The sequence below is a fragment of the Girardinichthys multiradiatus genome, chromosome 13, assembly GCF_021462225.1.
Source record: "Girardinichthys multiradiatus isolate DD_20200921_A chromosome 13, DD_fGirMul_XY1, whole genome shotgun sequence".
NCBI classification, from domain to species: Eukaryota; Metazoa; Chordata; class Actinopteri; order Cyprinodontiformes; family Goodeidae; genus Girardinichthys; species Girardinichthys multiradiatus.
Genome location: NC_061806.1, coordinates 303,621 through 329,581, shown reverse-complemented (window position 1 = coordinate 329,581; position 25,961 = coordinate 303,621). Strand labels below are relative to the sequence as shown.

At 39.3% G+C, this 25,961-nt stretch overlaps 1 protein-coding gene across 2 annotated transcripts in view; it reads right to left on the bottom strand.

The window, feature by feature from the left end:
• Positions 1-279: 279 nt before the first annotated feature.
• Positions 280-25,961, bottom strand: part of pkib (protein kinase (cAMP-dependent, catalytic) inhibitor beta) — a 47,188-nt gene continuing 21,506 nt past the window's right edge. For both annotated transcript variants that reach the window (XM_047383035.1, XM_047383034.1), the window contains 2 exons: positions 5,062-5,213; positions 280-1,952 (listed from right to left, as the gene is read on the bottom strand). In XM_047383035.1, coding sequence (XP_047238991.1) covers positions 1,870-1,952; positions 5,062-5,203 — 225 coding nt within the window. In that variant the 5' untranslated portion in view covers positions 5,204-5,213 and the 3' untranslated portion in view covers positions 280-1,869. The remainder of the gene's footprint in view (positions 1,953-5,061; positions 5,214-25,961) is intronic.

Genomic DNA, 25,961 nt, shown 5'->3' with positions numbered 1-25,961 from the left:
AGCTTCACCTTCAAAACTAGATTTAACAAAAAATCTGACATATTGACCAGGAGAGATGAAGAAAAAGATGAAGAAAGGGATAGAAAGCTGTCCTAGTGCTAGAGCTGATGTCAATGCTCAGGAAACCAGAAAAAAACGTGTGAAACAAGAAAGGGTTTCAAACATGAAGCAGAAAAAGTTTTTAACGAGCTTAGGTGTTTGAATTACTTGCAATAACTGTTTCACAGTAAAGAGAATCAGATCATATAGTAGAAATGATATTACACACAGAGGAATATATAAAGCTTGTGGATTTAATATGGCAATTTTCACAACCAGATAGAATCAACATTATGGATTCAGTCCAGCTAAGTAAGACATATGCACCACTTAAGAGATTAGGACACTACAAAACACACCTCTGATTCATGATGTAGGTCATACAGCTTCATGAAAACCACCTCAATGGGATTACAGCATCTGAAACAGAGCAGCGGAACACGGCTTCCCTTGTTGCAATCGTGAGATAACATCCACACAAAGACAAACAGCCACCAGCAACACATGTTCCAATAGAGACAATCACAGAACAGCATTGCTTTGTGGGTACAGTCTAGCAACCACACATGCAGCAACATATAACGTGAGTTTCACTTCAGTACAGTTTATATACAGTAGCGCTGAGCAGCTAGCTGACAAGGTGGGACTCCGTCTCTTGCTTGTAGCACTCAGCCCCACAGCCAATTCACAGCTCGGCTTATGTGTTGACGACTGTGAACAGACTTTCCTCTGGGAGGAGAGGCAGAAGGCGAGCGTGCCGCCGTGCTCCCTGCGGGAAACACATTGTTTGCAGCAGGCATATGCTGTAGTTGGGACAAAGAACAGCTGACACAAAACGGAGAGATTTTACACAACAGGTCCATGTGTGCCCACAGTTGTAAAGATGGACCTCCAGTTAAATCTGACGAAATATCAGTAGCCCAAAGTTAGAAGATAACAGTACTTTACAGCTAAATTGCCACTAGGCACAAGCTTTCAGAGATTTGGAAAATAAGCAGCCTTCATCAAAATTCTAAATACATTTTAAATCACTATTATACTATCAGCAATGTTATAAAACCGTATGGGGCATCATTGGCAGTGCATCACTGTTCTCTAGAGGAATGTCTCAAGATTTGGAAACCACACTGGATTTTTCCAAGTAATTACACTTCATCATATGGACAGTTCCAATTTGAAATAGTCTAACTGGTAGAAGCAGTAAAAGTGCAGTGCACCCCAGCCCAGCCTCAAATTTGAAAACATACAGCAGAGAATCCACATTTAGAGTTAAAGCATATCTGAGCAAGACAACAGAAACAGTTCCTTTATTCACTCAAGGTAAATATCAGTTTGAACTGATGGGGGATAAAAAGGTTCAAAGCTGTCAAATTCCAGCTCGTACCAAAGCTGAACAAACCAGACATTATAAAAAGGGAAAAAAAGCAAATTAAGAGAAATTATAGTTTTGAGTTCCTTAGTTTTAAATAAATCATACAAAAATAGTAATGTACAGTGTGCAAATGTTTACAGTCCCTTTGATTCTCTGGGTTGTGTTCTCAGTAGCTGTATGAGCCACCTTTGCACAGATAGACACCAACAGATTCAGAACAAAGTGTCATCTGAATTTTTTTCAGATAGTGCGAAGTGTTAAGCAGTCCGAAGCTCCAGGCTTCAGTCCTCTCGGGGGTCCCTCTGTCTCTCTCCCCCTGTGGTTCTGCTGCTCTGCAACGCAGACAGACTCTCCACGGATCCTTGTTCATTCTTCCACTGGTCGCTCCCTGCCTCGCTCCCTATCCTTCCTCTCAGGTGATCTCTGCATTGTTTTTGGGGAGTTAAATAAGCAAGGTTCTACGATCCATTTTTCTCCTCTGAGCTCTCCGGTGGCGTGGGAGGCTCCTCTGCCGTGGGTGACTGAGCTCCTCCTGGGCCATCTGCAAATAGATTGGAAACTTGGTTTTACAAGCAAAAACACAGTTACCTTACATAAAATTCAATTCAGTTTTATTTGTATAGCGCCAATTCACACCATGTCATCTCAAGACAATTTACAAAGTCAATTCAGTCGCATCATACAGATTTCAAGTCAGGTACATACATTCCAATAACTATCAATCAGTCAGATTCAGTTTACTATTCAAATTGGATAAAACGTTTTTCTATCTAAGAAACCCCATCCAGTCAGTGACTTGCAGCATTCACTCCTCCTGGATGAGCATGTAGAGACAGTGGACAGTCACTGGCGTTGACTTTGCAGCAATCCCTCATACTGAGCATGCATGTAGCGACAGTGGAGAGGAAAAACGCCCTTTTAACAGGAAGAAACCTCCAGCAGAACCAGAACCAGGCTCAGTGTGAGTGGCCATCTGCCACGACCGACTGGGGGTTTGAGAGAACAGAGCAGAGACACAAAGAGAACAAAGAAGCACTGATCCAGGAGTACTTTCTATGGGAAGGAAAAGTAAAACATTAATGGTCATAGCATCATTAGTGGCTTCACCTAGGAAAGAACGACAGCTAAGCAGATGAACTTTGAGCCAGTCTTCAGTTCTAGAGTATAAAAGAGAGCACACACAGTTAGTCACAGTAGAAGCTCAACCAGTAGCTATGTATAGGTGAGACAGGGTTAAACACTGAAAGACAGGCTCAGTGAAAGGACCAAGTCTACAGTGCCTTGCGAAAGAAGATTTCCCAAGCTTTAAACATCCCAAGGAGCACAGTTCAAGCAATCATATTGAAATGGAAGGAGTATCAGACCACTGCAAATCTACCAAGACCCGGCTGTCCCTCTAAACTTTCATCTCGAACAAGGAGAAGACTGATCAGAGATGCAGCCAAGAGGCCCATGATCACTCTGGATGAACTGCAGAGATCTACAGCTGAGGTGGGAGAGTCTGTCCATAGGACAACAATCAGTCGTACACTGCACAAATCTGGCCTTTATGGAAGAGTGGCAAGAAGAAAGCCATTTCTCAAAGATATCCATAAAAAGTCTTGTTTAAAGTTTGCCACAAGCCACCTGGGAGACACACCAAACATGTGGAAGAAGGTGCTCTGGTCAGATGAAACCAAAATCAAACTGTTTGGCCACAATGCAAAACGATATGTTTGGCGTAAAAGCAACACAGCTCATCACCCTGAACACACCATCCCCACTGTCAAACATGGTGGTGGCAGCATCATGGTTTGGGCCTGCTTTTCATCAGCAGGGACAGGGAAGATGGTCAAAATTGATGGGAAGATGGATGGGGCCAAATACAGAACCATTCTGGAAGAAAACCTGTTGGAGTCTGTAAGAGACCTGAGACTGACACGGAGATTTATCTTCCAACAAGACAATGATCCAAAACATAAAGCCACATCTACAATGGAATGGTTCACAAATAAACGTATCCAGGTGTTGGAATGGCCAAGTCAAAGTCCAGACCTGAATCCAATCGAGAATCTGTGGAAAGAGCTGAAGACTACTGTTCACGAACGCTCTCCATCCAACCTCACTGAGCTCCAGCTGTTTTACAAGGAAGAATGGGCAAGAATTTCAGTCTCTTGATGTGCAAAACTGATAGAGACAAACCCCAAGAGACTTGCAGCTGTAATTGCAGCAAAGGATGGCGCTACAAAGTATTAACGCAAGGGAGCCGAATAATATTGCACGCCCCACTTTTCAGTTTTTTATTTGTTAAAAAAGTTTGACACATCCAATGAATTTCATTCCACTTCACGATTGTGTCCCACTTGTTGATCACAAAAAATTTGAATCTTATATCTTTATGTTTGAAGCCTGAAATGTGGCAAGAGGATGACCAGTTCAAGGGGGCCGAGTACTTTAGCAAGGCACTGTATCATTTGTATAAGGTGAGCATTAATTAGTTGACAGCAGCAGCTCAGCCGATGAAGGTGTCACAGCTACACTAAATGGCAACCCAGATGTAGCTTTTATGAAGAGAGAAAGCATCAAGTTAAAACAACAGCAAATGATACAAAACTGGAGAGTAGTAGGAGAATGTAGCTCATCCAACAGCCTAAGCCTATAGCAGCGTAACTACAGAAAGAGCTCTAGATAACCTAACCCACAAAGGAAAGTTTTAAGCCTAGCCTTAAAAGTAGACAGGGTGTCTTCCTCACAGACTAAAACTGGGAGCTGGTTCCACAGGAGAGGAGCCTGATAACTAAAGGATCTGCCTCCCATTCTACTTCTAGAGACTTTAGGAACCACCAGTAAACCTGCAGTCTGAGAACAAAGTGCTCTGTTAGGAACATATGGACCAATCAGATCTCTGATGTATGATGGAGCTAGATCATTAAGGGCTTTATATGTGAGGAGGATCATTTTAAATGGATTTATTGTACAGTCCTTGTATTCCATGTTTCATGATAAGAAAATAGTGTATTAGTGTATGTAATTATGGAACTATTCATTCATCATTATTTATCTATTATTTGTTTATAATGTGAAGTACACATTTGACTTCATGTTGCATAACTGAAATACATGCACTGAACTTACTATTTTTACTATTGCATCTAAATTATTAAAATATATTTCTAATTATATATAATTTGTCTTTTGTGTTCTTCTTGTACAACCTTAGATTGAGACAATTAACCAACTGACACCTACTGTACATTGTGCTAAATCACTTTCAATAGGACTCTTAGTATGAGAGGCATATGAATCAACTACCATTTGTGATATACATACATCCAGACAGGCTTTATTTAGACTGAAACAGGAACAAAGTTAATTCCTCAAATGTTCACCATGAAGTCATTGCCAGGAATGAATGCATGTTTTCCCCAACTAGAAGTGTCAGGCTTGCACTATAATCTGAAGTTGTGATTTCAAGCTAACAGAGGCTTCTCTAACTAGACATGGTCTTTAAAAGGCTTTCCTTTTAAATAAAATAACAACCATGCAAAAATTGGCACAATTATATTATGTATTTTAGTATTCTAATTATCTGAACTCCTTATAAACTGTCCTTTACATGAGTGTTTACTTTAAAAAATATAAATACAGACAACAAATTAATGTGGTTAAACCTTCGAGGGACAGCTCGGCCAGTTTAAGAGGCAGGTCGCCAGGATTTACTCCTGCTGGAGATCCGAGGATGTCCGGAAGGGCATTTCTCCTCCCAGAGCGGCCCGAGGAGGCAAAGTCGAGCACAGGCTCCACTTCCGTCATCACAGCGTCACTTTATGAGACAAAGAAACAGTGTGCAATGTCACAACTTAACAAAGATGTTCATTTGAAAAGCAAGGAACCTTGATTTGTTATAAAGTAAAGGCTAAATTGAAAGCAAAGAAATATCTTATTCAGGAAAAAAGCCTTTAGGGTGTATTCACACAAGAAAAGTCCTTTAGTCCGCTTTTTGGGTCCGGACCAAAAGCGGAGTTTTATTATTTTTCATTTGGTGCGGTTCGCTTTCACATTGTACTTTTTGCAAGTGATCTATAACTTGTAAAATAAGCCACACAGGTGACGATTATTGCTCACATTGGACAGAAATGACAAGGGTGGGACAGAGCACAGACCCGGAAATGGAGGAAAACTATCATGGAAGTAATGCTGCATTACGCAGTTATTACAGCTGCAAAATCATCAATCAGTGTCAATAGCATCTCATTCATTAACTGCAGGTTTCATGACGTTCTGTGAATGCGTGCTGCAAGCCAAAGGAGTCGATGTGCTCTGTGAGCCCTATCCCACAACATGCCTGTAGCAGCGTTGCTAAGCAACATACAGCTGATCAGGCATGATTTCAGTACAACATACACCTTTGCTACCAGCTACGGTAGCTTGTTAAGTCCAAAGACATGTATGTTTTCAGTAGTTGGATCAGGGCCGGTTTGTATTTAGACCATAAGCAAACCGCACCAAAGTCCGTTTGGGAGCGCACCAACAGTGGCAAGTGTGAAAACACCCTTATAAATTGTCTGCAAGTAAAAGAAAATGAAAGGTATGATGTGTGGTATCATCTGAAGTAGATGGGGGTCTCACAAACACTGCTCTTAGGCAGGGCAAGATCATTTGTATAGTAAGTTTGAGCAACAAGACCATTCAAAGTGCTTTCCATGATGAAAACATAAGAAAGGACATAAACACTTAAAAGAACATTTCAGTGGCATAATAAGGAAAGTAATGAAAAGTTGGACTACAGACAGAGACTAATGATGCTTCAGGTAATAGTTAAAATAGAACAATCAAATGCGACCCAACCATAAACAAAAAAGATTATGTAAAAACACCTATTTTTAAAATAGGCTTCTTCAGGACCCATAAAGAACATAAAATACATAAAGAAGTGTGATATTTATCACAAAACTGCACACAGTAACTGCATTTACTTATTTTTTTGAATGCATTGATATTAATTATTGCTCTCATGGAATAAACAGTGGAGAAAACTGTGAAAATAACAATTCCAAAAATACAGCGCCTTTCATTAATTAGAATTTACCACTGTCACGATAAATCCAAATTCTTACCATGATAAGAAATTTTGCACGATAACGATAAATGATACAATAAGTGGCAACGCTTGATGGTAAGCTGGTGATTTCAAACCTTGAAGATTTGGAGCTCATCATTAAAAATAAATCATAGAAATATAAGTGGAAGCCCAAAGGATTTCCTACAGGGTCTCTCTCTCTCTGCTCTCTCTCATATATATATATATATATATATATATATATATATATATATATATATATATATATATATATATATATAGATATATATATATATATATATATATATAGATATAGATATATATATATATATATATATATACACACCTGGTTTTAGACCACAATAATTTATTAGTATGGTGTAGGGCCCAAAGTGGGCCAAAAGTGGCTCAATAATATTTAGATCTGGTGACTGTGCAGACCATGGGAGATGTTCAACTTCACTTTCATGTTCATCAAACCAATCTTTCACCAGTCTTGCTGTGTGTATTGGTGCATCGTCATCCTGATAGACGGCACCGCCTTCAGGATACAATGTTTGAACCATTGGATGCACATGGTCCTCAAGAATGGTTCGGTAGTCCTTGGCAGTGACACGCCCATCTAGCACAAGTATTGGGGCAAGGGAATGCCATGATATGGCAGCCAAAACCATCACTGATCAACCTCCATGCTTCACTCTGGGCATGCAACAGTCTGGGTGGTACGCTTCTTTGGGGCTTCTCCACACCGTAACTCTCCCAGATGTGGGGAAAACAGTAAAGGTGGACTCATCAGAGAACAATACAGGTTTCACATTGTCCACAGCCCAAGATTTGTGCTCCTTGCACCATTGAAACCGACGTTTGGCATTGGCATGAGTGACCAAAGGTTTGGCTATAACAGCCCGGCCGTGTATGTTGACCCTGTGGAGCTCCCGACGGACAGTTCTGGTGGAAACAGGAGAGTTGAGGTGCACATTTAATTCTGCCGTGATTTGGGCAGCCGTGGTTTTATGTTTTTTGTATACAATCCGGGTTAGCACCTGAACATCCCTTTCAGACAGCTTCCTCTTGCGTCCACAGTTAATCCTGTTGGATGTGGTTCGTCCTTCTTGGTGGTATGCTGACATTACCCTGGATACCGTGGCTCTTGATACATCACAAAGACTTGTTGTCTTGGTCACAGATGCGCCAGCAAGACGTGCACCAACAATTTGTCCTCTTTTGAACTCTGGTATGTCACCCATAATGTTGTGTGCATTTCAATATTTTGAGCAAAACTGTGCTCTTACCCTGCTAATTGAACCTTCACACTCTGCTCTTACTGGTGCAATGTGCAATCAATGAAGACTGGCTACCAGGCTGGTCCAATTTAGCCTTGAAACCTCCCACACTAAAATGACAGGTGTTTCAGTTTCATTGTCCAACCCCTGTACATGTGTGTATGTGTACTTGTCTGTCTACTTTTACATGTATATAAACTTTGATGACAAAGTTAATCTATAAGATCCAGTTTGTTGATGGACCCATCCCCGTTCACAGCAACAGCAACTTTAACCATTCTGTAATCATCTTCCACAAGGATTGAGACTAGGTCCATAGTTAGATGAGAAAATCAGAAATGCAGCCTCCACTCTAATTCATTCCAGGACTCTGTGCAGGACAGTCAAGGTTCTCCACACCAAGAGGGCCCAGTATGGATAGGGGTGGGTCTGAATAATTGTAGGTTGAACTGTGTTACAGAACAAATTAAATTGTTAGCTTTGTCTAACTTATGAGTGTCAGCAGCTAGAAGGTTGGTTCTCTTTTAACACAACCTCATACTCGTACTCGTCGTCTTCCGCTTTATCCGTTAACACAACCTAACAGTGTTTAATAATTACAATGTTCCCTTCAGCCTGACCTATAACAGACTGACAGGGTGGGCAAGAGGGATTCAATTAACCTGTCTACCACATACCTAGCGTTATGTAATGTAAAGAGAAAAAAAAACACTATCACTATGACTAGATAAAGTTTATTCCAAGTATATTTTACATGATCTAGTTAGCTGGGCTCAATATTTTGTAGCATATTGTTGACTGATTTAACCTGCATATGACAAATAAACCAATACCAAACAATCCAATCCAGTACAATACATAAGGATGACTTTGACATGATCAGTCTTTGACTATGAGTTCCAAACATGTGTATTAATCCTGAAATGTCCAAAATAATAAGATATACCTAATATGTTTAGGGTTTCATGAATCCAGAGAAAAATGGTTTATCATTGAAGAGGAGGTGGATGTGTCTGTCTGGTCTCTTGGCAACCAGCAGTTGAGGAGTCCGCTCTGGGCTCCTCTGGTGACAGGCACAATTACATCCTCTGTCTCAAACACACTCACATGGGCTACATTGAAGCCCAGCACAGCACACACAAATACAAGAATCTGCTGTTGCTATAGTAACGATAAAGAAAAAGGACCACTGGCAGGTAAACACATGACTCAAATCCATTTTCCGCTATCGCACTTTTCACTTCTCAGTCTCTGTCTTTTGTTGCATTGCTTTGCTGTAAATAACTATACCATTCTGAACAGTATGTGAGTTAATGCATCCTTACAGCAATGAGCACCCACACTTTTACACAAACAATCTTGATCTCTGGGAAAAAAGGCTACGGCAGAGCAGAACCATACCAAAACATGCTCATTATTCCATTAGCATCGAAATACTTCCTCCAAGATTTCTGTTTAACCCTAACCTTAACCCTTTTTTTCTCCTAGACACAGCTACCGACTGAGCTTTACTGTGACTAACTGTATGTGTTCTCTTTTATACTCTAAACTGGCTCAGAGTTTATCTGTTCTTTCTTTCTAGGTGAAACCACTAAAAGAGCTACATTCATTAACATTTACTTTTCCTTCCCATAGAAAGTACTCCTGGATCAGTGCATCTTTGTTCTCTTTGTGTCTCTGCTCTGTTCTCTCAGACCCCCAGTCGGTCATGGCAGATGGCTGCTCACACTGAGCCTGGTTCTGCTGGAGGTTTCTTCCTATTAAAAGGGCGTTTTTCATCTCCACTGTCGCAACATGCATGCTCAGTATGAGGGATTGCTGCAAAGTCAACGCCAGCGACTGTCCACTGTTGGTACCTGCTGTGTAGCAGTTCTAAATACTCTATACTTAATACTATGGAAACAGGACTATCTTTATTCAGACCCTGACCACACAAAACCAAAGTAAGATCACCACCAACTTTAATGAAAAAGCTGAATGAGTTAGACGGCCTCTTCAAATGACCCTTTTTGATGATACTTTTCCAAAAGTAGATTTTTCTGTTATGTTTTGCGCTTAATATGCAAACAACGAATAGATAAATCAAGTTTTACTAGCTAGGTCTGACCAAAATAAAGTTCTGCTAAATTCTCTGAAAACACATTGCACATTCAGGTAGGAAACAATTCATACTGTGCTGAAATGAGAATAGAAGACAAAAACATTTGAAGCTTTACTTCATTCAGCTGTTTTGTCACATGGTCGCTTCACTAATTAAAATGTATGGGGTGAGAATAATGGTCAAATTGACTTCAACCTCAAAACAGTGCCAATTTTGTTATCTGTTTTGCCAATAAAGATGCAAATATTTATGCTATGGCAGGTAGTGAATCATTATTTCACATGGAATCTGTATAACTTATCAGTAGAACACTGTTCTGTCTGGTAAACCTAGAACTGCTATTTAAAAATTGTTTTCTTTAACTTTTCCAACATATTTGTCTGGGTGGTTAGACAATTTTTTTAAGATATGTTTTATGGATCCTGGCTATTCCTTTTCTATTTCCCCTAATTTTGCAGTTTCCTCATCCCAGATTTTCATTGGAAGGAAAATAGCTGTGTTTTGTTTTCAAATCACACCATGTGCTACTACCACTACTACTACCACTACTACTACCACTACTATTTACTCTCTTGCCAGTGTATGAAAATGTAGTTGGGTGACTCTAGAAAATACAGTTTTTCTCAACTGCTTAAACAAGAAGCCCTGTCGTCTGAACTGAATTGTCCTGAACCCATTTATTGAAATTGTCATTTTTTTGGCATAAACAATTTTCACCCAGTTAAACTAATTTGCAACCTTATTTTCACCTACTAAAACACATGGAGCACTGTGATGCACTTGCGTTGCATAATGGTAAGCACAGGTAGCAATCATGAAACTCATTTAAAGCCCCGATGTCTGAATTTAAACACAGCAACTCAACACTGATCACACGTGTGGCTAGTGATGTGAAAAAAAAACAATATAAGACAGTACAAGGATCCATGGTTGTTGAAGTTTCACTTTGGATAGTAAAAACCAGAGAGGCAGAGTATAAGAGGAGGAAGAGAAGGAAGATGAGGAAGAGGGGGTATGAGACAAAGAACAATAATTTCAGAAGAAATACGGGCAACTGTCATAGACCATCATATTCTTGTCTGTGCTTTGACAATGAGGGAAGTGGGACTACGAGTTCAGCCCAACCTAAGTAAATTCAGACAGGAGAACGGGTAATTGCTTTTTTCATGACGTACATGTTTACAATATGACTCAATACAGTTCTGTAAAAAGGTGTTTCATTACAGGAATTTTCCATTATACTTGCAGGCCTGGTTTTGAATGTATTTTGGGGTAACTGTATGGTCCTTTGTAGAATCTCAAAACTGCCACATCAGTAGGAAGGACATCTATGTTGTTCTCACACTAAGAGACCCTCATTGCTGACATGGTCAGTCAAGACAATGCCAATAAACAGCTTGAAATACAGCAGAAAATCATTAAAGACCATGTGAATTTTGAAGGCATCAAGAGTGTCAGAATTTCCACCACTGATTGCATCCCAAAATGCAACGCAATGCGGATAAAGCAACTGTAAAGAGTACCCTTTGACCGCAACTCAGAGAGGGTCAAGGAAGACATTCGCACTATTTGAATGGAGACACTTCATTTGTAGGTCAGTGGGGCCAAATGTAGGGCCGTAACAATCTCTGTGTTACTCAGCAACATCACTGCACAGGAACATGTAGAGGATATGACCTCTCTTTGATAACCACTCCATTCAGGCCTGAAATGAAGTGCTCTCCAGTCTTCGATTGTAAATCTGTTTTAGGCCTATCAGTAGTGGAATGCTATGGGTATTCAGGAAATTCATATTATTTCCATATTCTGGACCTGCTCTTTGTGCTGAATCGGAGGCTACAATCCAGCCTTCAAAAAGGGTGTGAAATTGAGTTGGGCCCATTTTTGCTGATTTAGTCTGGTTGGCTCTTGAAACTGATTATCAGTGAAAAGCCCCAGTCTGATTCTTAATCTGGATAAATAAAGGCTGACTTTGGCTGATGTACTTATTTATTAAAGTGTCAAGATTTGTGGTACGGCTCAGTTTTAAGACTGTAAAATGAAGTGATGGCTGACAGGTCAACTGCTTAACCAGCTGTAAATCGTTGCAGTATCAACTGAACAACAGCACTTTCTTATCCGCCTTGTAAAACCACTGCTAGTCTTATTCTAATGAGAACATCTGGTAACTTTCATTAAGCTGGAGGATTAAACATTAAACAGGCAGTGACCTATTATGTGATCAAGTTTATTTTAGATTGTAATCCAACAACAGGTTAGAGGGGATTATCTTGTCAAGTAAATTGACCTACATACCTCAAAATCCTTGCTACTGCAGTGACTGGAACAAACTGCAGGTATGTTATGCAACAACATAGTGGACTGCTTTGAGTGCCTTGTTACTGAAAAGCGCTATATACAGGGGTTGGACAATGAAACTGAAACACCTGGTTTTAGACCACAATAATTTATTAGTATGGTGTAGGGCCTCCTTTTGCGGCCAATACAGCATCAATTCATCTTGGGAATGACATATACAAGTCCTGCACAGTGGTCAGAGGGATTTTAAGCCATTCTTCTTGCAGGATAGTGTCCAGGTCACTACGAGATACTGGTGGAGGAAAACATTTCCTGACTCGCTCCTCCAAAACACCCCAAAGTGGCTCAATAATATTTAGATCTGGTGATTGTGCAGGCCATGGGAGATGTTCAACTTCACTTTCATGTTCATCAAACCAATCTTTCACCAGTCTTGCTGTGTGTATTGGTGCATTGTCATCCTGATACACGGCACCGCCTTCAGGATACAATGTTTGAACCATTGGATGCACATGGTCCTCAAGAATGGTTCGGTAGTCCTTGGCAGTGACGCACCCATCTAGCACAAGTATTGGGGCAACGGAATGCCATGATATAGCAGCCCAAACCATCACTGATCCATCCCCATGCTTCACTCTGGGTATGCAACAGTCTGGGTGGTACGCTTCTTTGGGGCTTCTCCACACCGTAACTCTCCCAGATGTGGGGAAAACAGTAAAGGTGGACTCATCAGAGAACAATACATGTTTCACATTGTCCACAGCCCAAGATTTGTGCTCCTTGCACCATTGAAACCGACGTTTGGCATTGGCATGAGTGACCAAAGGTTTGTCTATAGCAGCCCGGCCGTGTATATTGACCCTGTGGAGCTCCTGATGGACAGTTCTGGTGGAAACAGGAGAGTTGAGGTGCACATTTAATTCTGCTGTGATTTGGGCAGCCGTGGTTTTATGTTTTTTGGATACAATCCGGGTTAGTACCTGAACATCCCTTTCAGACAGCTTCCTCTTGCGTCCACAGTTAATCCTGTTGGATGTGGTTCGTCCTTCTTGGTGGTATGCTGACATTACCCTGGATACCGTGGCTCTTGATACATCACAAAGACTTGCTGTCTTGGTCACAGATGCGCCAGCAAGACGTGCACCAACAATTTGTCCTCTTTTGAACTCTGGTATGTCACCCATAATGTTGTGTGCATTTCAATATTTTGAGTAAAACTGTGCTCTTACCCTGCTAATTGAACCTTCACACTCTGCTCTTACTGGTGCAATGTGCAATCAATGAAGACTGGCTACCAGGCTGGTCCAATTTAGCCATGAAACCTCCCACACTAAAATGGCAGGTGTTTCAGTTTCATTGTCCAACCCCTGTAAATAAACTTGACTTGATTTGACTGAAAGCTTGTTAGTGGTGAGCCTACTGCTGCAGTTTAAAAGTGTCTGACAAAGAAAAACTGTTTTAATGAGAACAGATATTCTGTCACTGGGTTAGGGCTATATATACACTTAAAAATCCCTTATTTTTATAGAAACATCAAAGGTAACAATTGACTTGATTACTGCCAAGATTTTGACCCAACCACCTTCCCCATGCAAAGAAGTGGTCATCTGTCAATCTATTACTACAAAGTATCGAGAAGCTTTTGGTTGGGTAGGTGACCACTACTCAAGATTTCTACAAAGCTTACATTTCAAAATGTTAATTCACTATTTATCACTTATATTTAAAATATTCTGGATATTTTAGCACACAACTTTTACCTGGCTGGGTTTTATTACCTGCATGTTAGACAAATCATTTAAAAAGACAATGCTAAGTTGGTTTCTGATTGGGCAGTTTGCTAAAGGGGTATTTCTCTTTATTGGCCTCTGGACAAACTTAGATCAGCTCCATTTCAAAATTTATACTAATGAAAAATCTTTACTGGATCATCAACTTTAGAGACAGACTCTTTAATTCACAAACTGAATCAAATCTTTGTTTTATTTAGTGTTAGGTTTGCCTCAATACCAGTTAAACTGCTCAGAACTCCCATATATTCCCTGTCTCCCAATTATTGAGAAGCGTACAGAAGCAACTTAAAGTCATTAGTGGCAGGACGGAGGTGTGCAGGAAGATGCTGGAGAGCAAGCATCAGCAAAATAATGTCAAAGATGTGTGGTCAGGGATGCAGAAGATCACAGGCTTCAAGCAGAGGGACCATCGGACATGGATGTCTGCCCTGAGCCAATGAACTAAACATATTCTTCAATAGGTTCATTTCAGAAACAAGCTCAGCATCCTTATGTCCTGCTAACAGCCAACATCCCACCCTACCAAAGAAAACTCACCCATCATTCCTCAATGCCTATAGTGCTGTTGCCCTGATCCCACACCTATTGAGCCTCCTGTAGATAAAGGTATCCATGGTTGGTGATCACACCCTATCCAACACAAAGATCATCAAGGCATCATCTGACTGTAAATTAATGTAAAGGCTGTTTTTCCCCATATGACCAAAAAAGGGGAAATAATTTCTAAAAACTCAAAAAAAATTCAAACTTTTTTGCACACTTATCTAAACTTTTTAGGACTGTGTAGGAACCCTTAGATTTGCAGATAAGGAACCTTTATCCAAACAAAAGGTTTAGGATAAGGTTGAAGGTTCAAGTAGTTTAACTGGGATTGAGGCAAACCATAACATAATAATATAGTGAAATGGACTTTGGCATATTTAACCCTAAACTCATTAAATATTTGAAGTACAGCTTTGAGAACCAATGGTTTTGACTCACACCGGTTTTCCTATGCGTTTTTGCAGTAGACCCCTTGATGGATTTCACAAAATCCAGATCAGGAAACCTTTTCTCAGTACACATTAACTGACAATGAAAGATGTCAACATAACACACAGGGCACAGACAAGAAAACAGGAACTGCAAAAAGAAAGATGCTTAGAGCTTGATATCTGGTGATTTTGGGCAACCAGTCCTGACATCTTGTTCCTTTTGTTGTCTGGAGATCTGAGGAAAACCAAACTTTACCCAAGCTTCCAGTAAGTAAATGTCCCTGTAACAAAGAGAAAGCAACAAAACTGGAAAAACAGGATTTTTTCCAAATCAACTAATTCTCTGTATAACCAACAAAACGACAGCTTACTTCACTAGTGTTTTCTTAGAAGAAGGAAAATGTTGGATATGTTTTTGTTCCTGTTCTTTACAAATACTATACAAACGTTGAAAACATTGCTGGTGTGTGACGCCATTTTGTTTTTTTGATCTGTTCTGTCTCGGTTCAGAGTAACCCGTCCAATGAGTGTTAATGGCAAGAAATGATGTGCTCGTTATCGGCCCACTCTTGAGTATGCTTAAGAAAAACCAATGAGACATACCTGTGAGCTGCACTGAGTTTAACAAATCGGCACCAGCATTGGTCATTAAAGAAACCCGATTAGTTTGCCTCTACAGGTGCAAGAAGTAAAGAGAACACAGAGACTGATATTCTGTTGTTTTGTGGTTTTTTTTTTATAAACAGTACATAACCAACAAGGTTATTAAGAAGGTTTTAATGTTTGAATAAGTTTTAGAGAGAAATGCATTGTTTACATGCTAGCTCAGCAAACTATCAGCTAAAAAAATTTTTAAACATCCCATTGGGATTAAGGACTGATTAAAAGGTTTAGGCCATTAGAAATATTGCTTGAGTTATATGATTACAGTGAGGGATGTATAGGGATCTTACCAGGGTCTCACACCAGACGACCCCTTCACAAACTTAAATGGGACAAACCAGGCAAGTACAATTAATGACTGAGCTAAACTTAGTATAGATCATTTAGCAAAATAGCAAATCTGTACTTTTCCCCCTCTATAAAAACGTTCGATATTCAATACGTGTTGTAAATATACAGCACTATGTTTATGTTGATTTTGTATAGAGGTCAGAAAGCCTGTTTTAGTGGATATAAAGAAACACAAAGAATATATTCAAAATGCTTGTTGTCTAACAGGGGCATTCCACATGTTTTAACCTCAGGATCCTTGAGTTATTACTAGGGCTGTCCCCGATCAGTGTATAAAACAATTAAAAGATATGGTATCATAGTCCCAAACTGAACCCTACTCTAGGTACGTGTTGTTGGTGTACTATCTGCACCACTGCCATCGAGCTGACTAGCAGTAATTGTGTGACTAGATCAGGGGTGCCAATTACGTCGATCGCGATCTACTGGTCGATCGCAAAGGTAATTTTGGTAGATCGCAAGACCAAAAAGAAAGAAAGAAATAAATAAAAAATCACCATCATGACGTTTATCACTTGATTGACATACAGGACATACAGTATGACATCTCATCTCTTTATTGACACCACCTCACGCATGCACGTTGATTTATGCCAGCTACTGGAAAACTAGCAGAGCCTAGCAGTACTGAGTAGCTAGTTAGCCTCCAGTTTAATAATAATAAACTTAAGAAAGGGTTTAAAATGAGTGGTGGACCTGGACCAAGCAAAAGGCAAAAAAACAACAACTTCCATATGGGATGGGAGGACTTTTTTTTCATGTCATTCTCAAAGTGCATTTGCCTCATCTGTCAATCTTCTGTTGCTATTCCAAAGAAGGGAAATGTGGAGCTGCATTTTCACACTGTTCATAAAAACTATGACATTAACGTTCCTCCTAAAAGCGAACTGAGAAAGAGAAAAGTGAAGGAACTTAAAGCAAAAGCAGCCACTGAAGCATCATTCCAGGTGAGACACTTAATTATAAAACACAAGAAGTCCTTCCAAGACGGAGAGATGATAAAAGAAGCATTCGTTGAAGCAGCTAACTCGTTGTTTTGGGTCTCTGTAATATTGTCTTCAATAAAGGCTCTCCATCTATCAAGGAATAGTTACACGGCGCTCTGAAGCCATCGCCGATGATTTAACCCATCAGCTTTGGAAGAATATTGCAGACTGCGAGTGTTTCTCGCTGCAATTAGACGACTCAACGGATGTTATTAACACAGCCCTGTTGTGCATTTTTATCCGGATGGTATTTGCTGATACAACTGCTAAAGAGGAGTACTGGCCATGAAAGAACACACATGGGGACAGGATATTTTTCAGTTTTTCCTAAACTTCACTGAAAAAAGCAACTTGCTGTGTGCAAATTGGTGTCCATAACCACAGACGACGTAAGATGGCTGAGTCAGGGAAGAGACATGCAAAGGTTTTGAGAGCTCTGTCCAGAGATTAAGGAGTTTTTACTTGAAATGAAACATGCAGAATACAACTAACAAAATGACGAACAATGGCTTCTAGACTTGGCATTTCTAACCAATCTAACAAAATTACCTTTATGTAGAGCTGCAAGGAAAAAACATAACCATGATCAATATGATCAGCTCAGTTAATGCTTTCAAACGGAAAATGTTATATCTGTCCTCAAAGCTGCAGCGTCATGACTTAGCCAACTTCCTGAACATTGTGTCAGAGCTAGAGATGGAAAGGTGTGTGCACAACTTGACAGTGCACACTACACAGAGCAGATTGAAAAATGACTGTCAGAGTTTGACAAACGCTTTCAAGACTTTGCAGTACTTGAGCCAGTTGCTACATTCATGCGCTATCCTTTTAAAGAAGATGCTCAGATTGAGTCACCTTCTTCAAAAATTGCAATGTTATTTCACCTGAATGTGTCTGCAGTGGAGGATGAAATTTTGACACAACAATCTGACATTCAGCTGAAGTCCAGGGCTCACGGACAGTTCTGGAACCTACTTGCAGAGGAAAAATATCCTAACATGAGAAAATGTACTACCTCGTTGACTGCATTATGCGGCTCCACTTATTTATGCAAGTCAGCGTTTTCTCACATAAACATAATAAAGTTCAAATATCGTTCCACCGTGACTGATGATCAGCTGGACTTTATAAGTACAGTAGCTCGCAAGCTGATAAATTGTGGGCGCCCTTGGACTAGATCTATTAAAATCACATACTATTGTCTTTTGCAGGGCATGAAAACTGAATTATAGGCTGTGCGCACATTTTGTTGTTCATCAGTTGGTTTTTGGCTTTCCATAAGTGTTTTACACCCTTTACAATGACATTCACAGTGAAAGAGAGACCACCTCAACTTCCTGTGTAACAGGGCTCCCATGGACAATATGTTTATTTCCATTAATCTGTAAATTGATTTTTCAATGAATCATTTCATCTCAATGACAAATTCTCTTCCACAAATCGACTTTTAAGCAGTTTTTTTTGCCAGCCATTTTGGCATTTATTGCAGGCCACAAAAATGTTATGGACTTCAGACAAATTAAAATACAAATTCGCCCATAGGTTTAGTACCACTTTCAGTCATGAGTGCATTAGTGTTGATTCATTAGGGGATACTCCTTATGAAAAAGACTCTGTCTTTTGAACCCTTTAAAACTGTTAAAAATTTAATAATAGTGAGTAACATACAAATCAAATGTATGTATAAAATGTGTGTATTACTTATGAGTTTACTTATGAATGTTCAACTGTTTAACATTGAGACCTTGACATTTTCTATACAGTTAAACGTGATAAAAAAGCAGAACCCATATTTACAAGGTAGGCTGCATAATGTACACAACAAGTGTTAATCAATCACAGTCTGTGCCAAATTCTTCTGTAAACGTTTCTTTAGACATTTATTCAGAGGAAAATGTAGCAGACAGGTAACCTGTCTACCTTCATAAAGAGCACAGAGGTGGCCAAACATGTCACCTCCTTGGTCTTCGAAAACGTTAAAGAACTTTTTAAAATCTGTTAATTTGTCAGAGGGTGCCAGGGGTGACATTGCACACACACAGCAGTTTGTAGAAAAACAGCCTTTGCTTTGATTGAAAAGCTTAAGAAATAGAAATTTAAAGACAAACTCACAAAAATTATGTGTTGATCAGTGCCATGGATTACATCGACTATTTGTGGCAGACCTACTATGGGATCTAACCTGCTCTGCGCTCTGTGCCCAGACATCAGTGCATGGAAGAGCTGCTGAAACTCAAGTCATTAAAGTTTATGATGTTCAAAGAAAAAGGGCTAAGTTTATTTTGCAGGGGAATAACTTTTTCTGTAAGTCTTGTCTGCTACTAATTAAGAGGAATAACAGTGATGTATGATTTGAGTAAAATTATTAACAAATCATATCAAAACAGCAAAGTGCTCCACATAAAATCCTTGTAAGCAGGAGCAAGACAGGGTTTTATTATTGCCTGTAGCTGTACTTGTTGACTCAGATGTACTGTAAGTTTAGAACTAAGGTCATCCTGCTGAAGCTCCTGCAGGACAAAAATCTGTTGCTTTAAAGAAAATCGGACTGAGAGACTACAGCATGGAACACACTCACAATTAGGGCTGCAACTAATAATCTGTTGACAATATTTTTCAATTAATCAAATAATAATCAAATAGCAAATGGACAAAAAAGGTTTTTAATCTTAAATGCAAAATGTATATATTTTGTACAGTTTTGGCTTAATTACTGCTCTGACTGGGTGGTTCTTTCAGCAAATGGCATGTTTTAGTGTCTGTATACTGCAGCTAACGATTATTAGATTACTAAATTATTTGACGATTATTTCAATAATTGAATAATCACGATTAATCCGATAAATTGTTTTAGCCCTACTCACAATACTAATATAGATCATGTAATACTGATGAAATGTAGTGTGTTATTTACTTACTCTAAGTTACTGGGTTCTCGAAGGCAAACATAGCATGGGTTTCAGTGAAGAATCAAATTCATACTGTGTATCAGCAAATGCCTATTCCTAAGTTACTCTGATCAGTATTTGATTAGGACATCCCTAGTTATTACTGTACGAGAAAGTTAAAATGGGCAGATCAATACTTTGTGATCAGTACCCAAATCAAATGTCAAACCCTACATCTATGGTTCCTTCTTAACATGCTTTGGTTGAATTACCCAGCTGTAAATCAAGTGCATACAGCAGGACCTTTGAAAATGTCATCTCCATTATAAAATCAGTAATTATGTCAGAATAAATTACATGTTTTCTTTATTCTCATCTCCACGAGTGATTGCAGAAAAAACAGTGCTGTGTTTAACAATAAACCAAGTCTAAGGGCTGTGAAATACATTTTCTAAGTCGGTGAGTATAAGAGTAATTTGTTTTTCTATGATAGCAAAATAAATTATTCTTATTTCTTCAGGATTTAGAAAGTCTTGGCTCTTCACATGAGTTAAACAGGTTTCCTTGATTACATGAGTTCTTTACCCTTTGTTTTTGTTCTTGACCTGGTTTTAAACATCTGCACCAAAACTTTTTTTGAAACTCTTTCTTAAGTGTAACATGATCACACAGTCTTTAACAGCACATTGTACAACCATGTGATATCTTAAGGGATTTGGGAATGACCCTTAGGGTGACACAGAATTAAGGAAGTACATATTTATTTTTTACATCTAATCTTTAGAAGGGCTTCACTGTGGTGCAATTGTATTAACTGTTGTTTCTACTGTGCTGTTTGCATAATTAGCACTGCATTACTGAGGTGAGATGTTCTGCAATAAGGCCATTAGATATTTATATCTTTCATAAATATTGTGTTAAATTCTCACGTTGAGATGATACTGGTATGAGTCAATTAAATCATGTGTTGTGTACTTGGATGGTTTTCATTAAGATTTATAATAGTCAAAGTCTACTCTCCGATCACTTTTGTTACTTTTGCTGTTGATTAAAAAAAGCAGTTTTTGGTCTGCTGAAGTGAACTGTATATGGGCCAATGAACGAATTGTTTGGTCTCTGATAAATATGATGGTGATTATCATCAGGTGGATTTTATATCATATCGTATTTAATGGTATGTGCCTGTTATCAAAACTGAGGCTGTAGGTGTTTGGGTTTTGTTTTTCTTTTGGATCTCTTTTGGTTTTTCTGTACTCTATGTTTTGTTAGTTCTAGTATTCTGTACATTGTGTATTTTAGATTAGCTTTATCTTTGTCTAGTTTTATTCCTGTTGTTGCATTTATTGCTCATGTTATGTACTCGTACTCGTCATCTTCCGCTTTATCTGGGACCAGGTCGCGGGTGCAGCAGATTCAGCAGAGAGACCCAGACTAAGTGAGGGTAGGAATGTAGACCGACCGGCAAACTGAGAGCTTCGCTTTTCGGCTCAGCTCTCTCTTCACCACAACGGACCGGCACAGCGCCCTCATTACTGCGGCAGCCGCATCGATCCGTCTGTCGATCTCCCGCTCCATTCTCCCCCCACACGTGAACAAGACCTGTAGATATTTGAACTCCTCCACTTGAGGCAGGAACTCCCCTCGAACCTTAAGAGGACAAGCCACCCTTTTCCGGTGGTTATGTTATGTTCTTTGTATATTTTGAGTTATTTCTGCTTGATCACATTTCATGTCTACACTGTATTTTCATGCCACTACTCTCCACTCTCATTAGCTTCAAACCTGTGTAATGCCAATTAGTTTCCCTGTTTCACCTGTTTGTTGGACTATTTTTATACTTCAGTCCAAGTCTGTCTATGTCCATGCCAGCTTTAGCTGCTTCTGCCAGTCTGTAAGATTTTGCTTTTCATCATATTAAACCCTTTTCAACTCAGCGTGCTGCTCCTGTCTGCGTGTCTGCATTTGGGTCTTCTCCAAGAACCATCCCTGACAGAGTCCCTATAAGGATCAGTGTTTATTGGCTCTGGAGTATTCTGACACTGTGATATCGATCTGTGTGTCTCCCTTTATAAGTTTCCTACTCTGTTAAAAAGGTAATATCAGTTGACTTGGTCCAACCAAGTTTTGCCACAATTAACACAACATGTTGGTTCTAATGGTTCTCTGTTCTGGTTTCTTATCGTGCCACATATGTTGGTTTAAAGAAACTAAACTGCTTCCAATGTAAAGAAACAAATCCCATTTTGTTTCACAAAATTTCACAAAGTTTTGCAGGAAGGCTGCAGGAAAGTGCTTATCTTTATATACCATTAAAACACACGGCCGATATGCAGCAGTGTGAAAGAATGTTGGTTGTCAAGTCTAAACAATAAACATTCTTTACAAATACAATCTGATGAATGTTAAATGGCCTGAACTTGTATAGCGCTTTATCAAGTCTGAGGACCCCAAAGCGCTTTACACTTCAATCAGTCATCCCCCCATTCATACACACATTCACACTCTGACAGTGGTAGGCTACATTGTAGCCACAGCTTCCCTTGGTCGACTGGGGCAGACCGACAGAAGTGGGGCTGCCATACAATTGGCACCACTGGGCCCTCTGACCACCATCAGCATGGAAGATAGGTGAAGTGTCTTGCCCAAAGACACAATGACTAAGATGGATGGAGCGGGGGTTCAAACTGGCAGGTTCAGGTACAGGATGAAACCCTACCATCCGATCCACTGTCCAATGTCAAATTTCTGCAGAACAGAAACTGAACAGGAAGTGTTTTTATTGTGATAGGAAATGTCTTCGTAATGACACAGCTAGCTTAAAAGCAAGAGAATGTCAAAAGTGAGAGTAACTTTGTTCTGAAATGGTCTGGTGTTACTTAATACAGCTGGAAAGACAACAGCATGATCAATATTATGAATATAGAGATAACATTACCAGATTGCTATAAGCCATTAACAGCCCATGTTCCACCAACATCACTGGCTAATTATTCAAGTGCATCCTTTTAGAGGAAAATATGCAGCGCATCATCTGTCTGAGTTGTTATTATCTTGAAGATGCATGTGCTATAGAATGTCAAAGCAAACACACAACTGTGTGATGGGAGTATAAGAATCAGTCTAAGGAAGCTTTGATGTTCATCTTTCCATTTACACATTTTCTAATTTAGTTTGTACACTTCTACATATCAAGATCAAGATCATTTGACTTGGTGCCAGCCATGTTTTGCTACACATGATTCTAAATGTGTTTCTTAAAGAATTGTATTTTATTTTCTAATCAATGTTTATTTAAACAGGCCGAAGAGATTAAGAATAATTTCTTATTTTAGACTGCAGCCTAGTACAACCCTTCCACGTTTTGACATTACTCTCTGTCTCTTGTTGCATGCAAAATTGGTACTGCTGCTTGGTTCTGGTAATCAACATTAATCAATTGCAGTGTTCTCAACCAGGAACAATGATAGCATGATATCAGCTCTATGAATCAAACAGTCCAGCACTGCCTGCTGCAAGAGGCTGACCTCTCCTCTGCTTCTCATCAATCTAACACCCACAGAGTGATAGCTACAGACCATTCATTCTACAGTACCCTGCACCGGTCAGATTAAACTGGTTCACATTGTTTGTGGCATCATTTAAGGGGTCATTTAACTACACTATAGAACTTGTGTACTAGCGGTTACTCATTTCTGCTAAGGAAACAAATAAAGCCAACGGTAGTATTATTTAACCAGAGAACTTGACTAAAGCAAATTAGCCAGAATCAAAAACTTGCATATAGAACTTAACCTAATTTATTTTGATTTTTACTCTGCAGACAAAGAAAAACTAAGTATTCTCAATGTTTTCAAATGTCCACCCAAGGTGTCTCTTCTCTGTGTTGCAGTCCCCTTCCCTGCTGTAGCTGGGGCATTAGTCACTAAGTCTGTGGTGGCTAAGGTTAGAAAGCTGGTAGCTCACTCAACAAGGAACTGCACAAGGCATGTTTGCACAGCCGGCACAGACATGAGAAGTTTAGGATGAATAAATAATGCCCTGGATTAGGTGCTTCACTATTTTTAGTTCCTCTTAGCCAGTGATCATTCCCCATCCTTCTCCCCACTTTTTTCACTGTTATCTTAAAGCTCAACATGCTCTAGCTGCCATGGAAACTACACTGTTGGTACAAAGGCAGTTAAATAGTGGAGGAGGGGAGCCAACGTAGAAGAAGACTATTTTCTATGGCATTTGTATTGTTATTTCCTCTGCTCACAGAGACTTCCTCTGTTAGAGAGTGTCGTTTTATGCTTGGAGGGGAAAAGGAGTCAGCAGTTAAACAATGGCAACAACACAGAACAATGTAAACCTGGTCATTTTGTTATGGCTACTGGTTATTGGTTCAAAACATAATGATGTGCACTGACTGATGCAGGATGTATGATAATATCAAATGTATTTAATGCAGAAGTAACACATGTAGCAAATGAGATAAATGAGAAAGAGAGAAAAGACTGATCAACTGAACTGCATTCACCAGAGCAGAGAGGGTCATATACGTGTGTGGAAAGTGATCCTCAACTTTGATATTGATTGGATAAAAAATAAAAAAATAAATAAAACATGTAAAAATTATATTTTTGCTATCACACAGCAAGTATGATGGAGAAAAAGAAAGGAGAGTCTGATCTAATGAGATGTTGCGATCACAGCCTTCCCTCAGATCTGAAAAACATAACAGGAAGATCTCTGCACAGCCTTTTTCCTGCTCAAACTGTCTGCTGTAATGTGAGGCCTGACTAAATCCTATCCTAACCTTCTAGATCTTTGGCTTTGGGGACAAATGTGTTCAGAGAGAAATTTCAAGGTCTGTTGCTTCAAGTTTGGCCACAATTAATTCCTACTATTCTCTGTCTCTCAAAAGGACGGATGTTTGCAAAGGCTAAGTGCTGAGACTGCACCTCTTATCTCCACACTTAGATTAGACAAGAGTCATTCAGGTCGACTCAACATTATATTCACTTCCCATCTTCCTGCAATATTGTGCTGGGAGAAATAGATCCAAACATCTACTGGTGCATCCTAAAGATATAAAATATTTAAAAGGTAATTTCATTACTTCACTTCAAAAAGTAGAAGCTGTGTTTTGAATATATCGATTCATTCCACAGTGACTAAAATAAATTTTAGCTTTTACAACTTAAAAATTGCATAAGACCAATTAGAACTTAATTAACATAAAGACTCCTGATTTGTCCAACAGACACTGACACAATCCACAAGGAAAGTATGCCACAAAAGGTTATTAAGAAGCTGGCTGTTAACAGAGTGCTGTATCCAAGCATTTCAACAGAAAGTCGAGTGGAAGGAAAAAGTGTGGTAAAAAATTGCACAAAGGGAACCTGAGCATTTATTGCATGCATGTGCAGTGTAGTACATTGGAATACTTTTCAGTAGACATTTCTGTATTGAAAAAAAATATATTGCTCTTTTGTAGGACTGCACAATATATTGCGAGTATATTGATATCCCAATGTCAGTTTGTGCAATATTTGTGTGGCAAAGAAATGCAATTCAATAATTGTTGGCTGATTTATTCCAAGCTTCATGAGTTCCCACTTTTCATGTCAATGTAATATTTAGCCAGTTGGATGAACACTCACAGCAGTAGATGCCCACACCTGACACAGATTACAATATGCAAAATGCTAAAGACACAGTGTTGGAATCACAGATGAGAAACAGAGGAGTAAAGAAAATATGTATTAATTGCAAGTGATATTGTCAGTTAAATATTTATCAGTTATTTTGCCTTTACATGATATGGTACAGCTGTGGCATAAAGTAAAATTGTATTTTTCTGAAAAACTGAATGTTGGATTTGAATTAATTTCAAGCCATAATGATCAAAATAAACAGAAAAAAGTATTAAATATATAATTATATATGAATATAAATATTGCCCTGCGATGGATTGGCAACCTGTCCAGGGCGTACCCCGCCTCTCGCCCATAGACTGCTGGAGATAGGCACCAGCTTCCCCGCGACCCACTATGGAATAAGCGGTAGAAAATGACTGAATGACTGACTGACTATAAATATATATTCAGCTTAGTTCAATGTTATGGAAAGCTAGTTCATAATCCCTTAATTAGAGCCTAAAAGCTTGCTACCC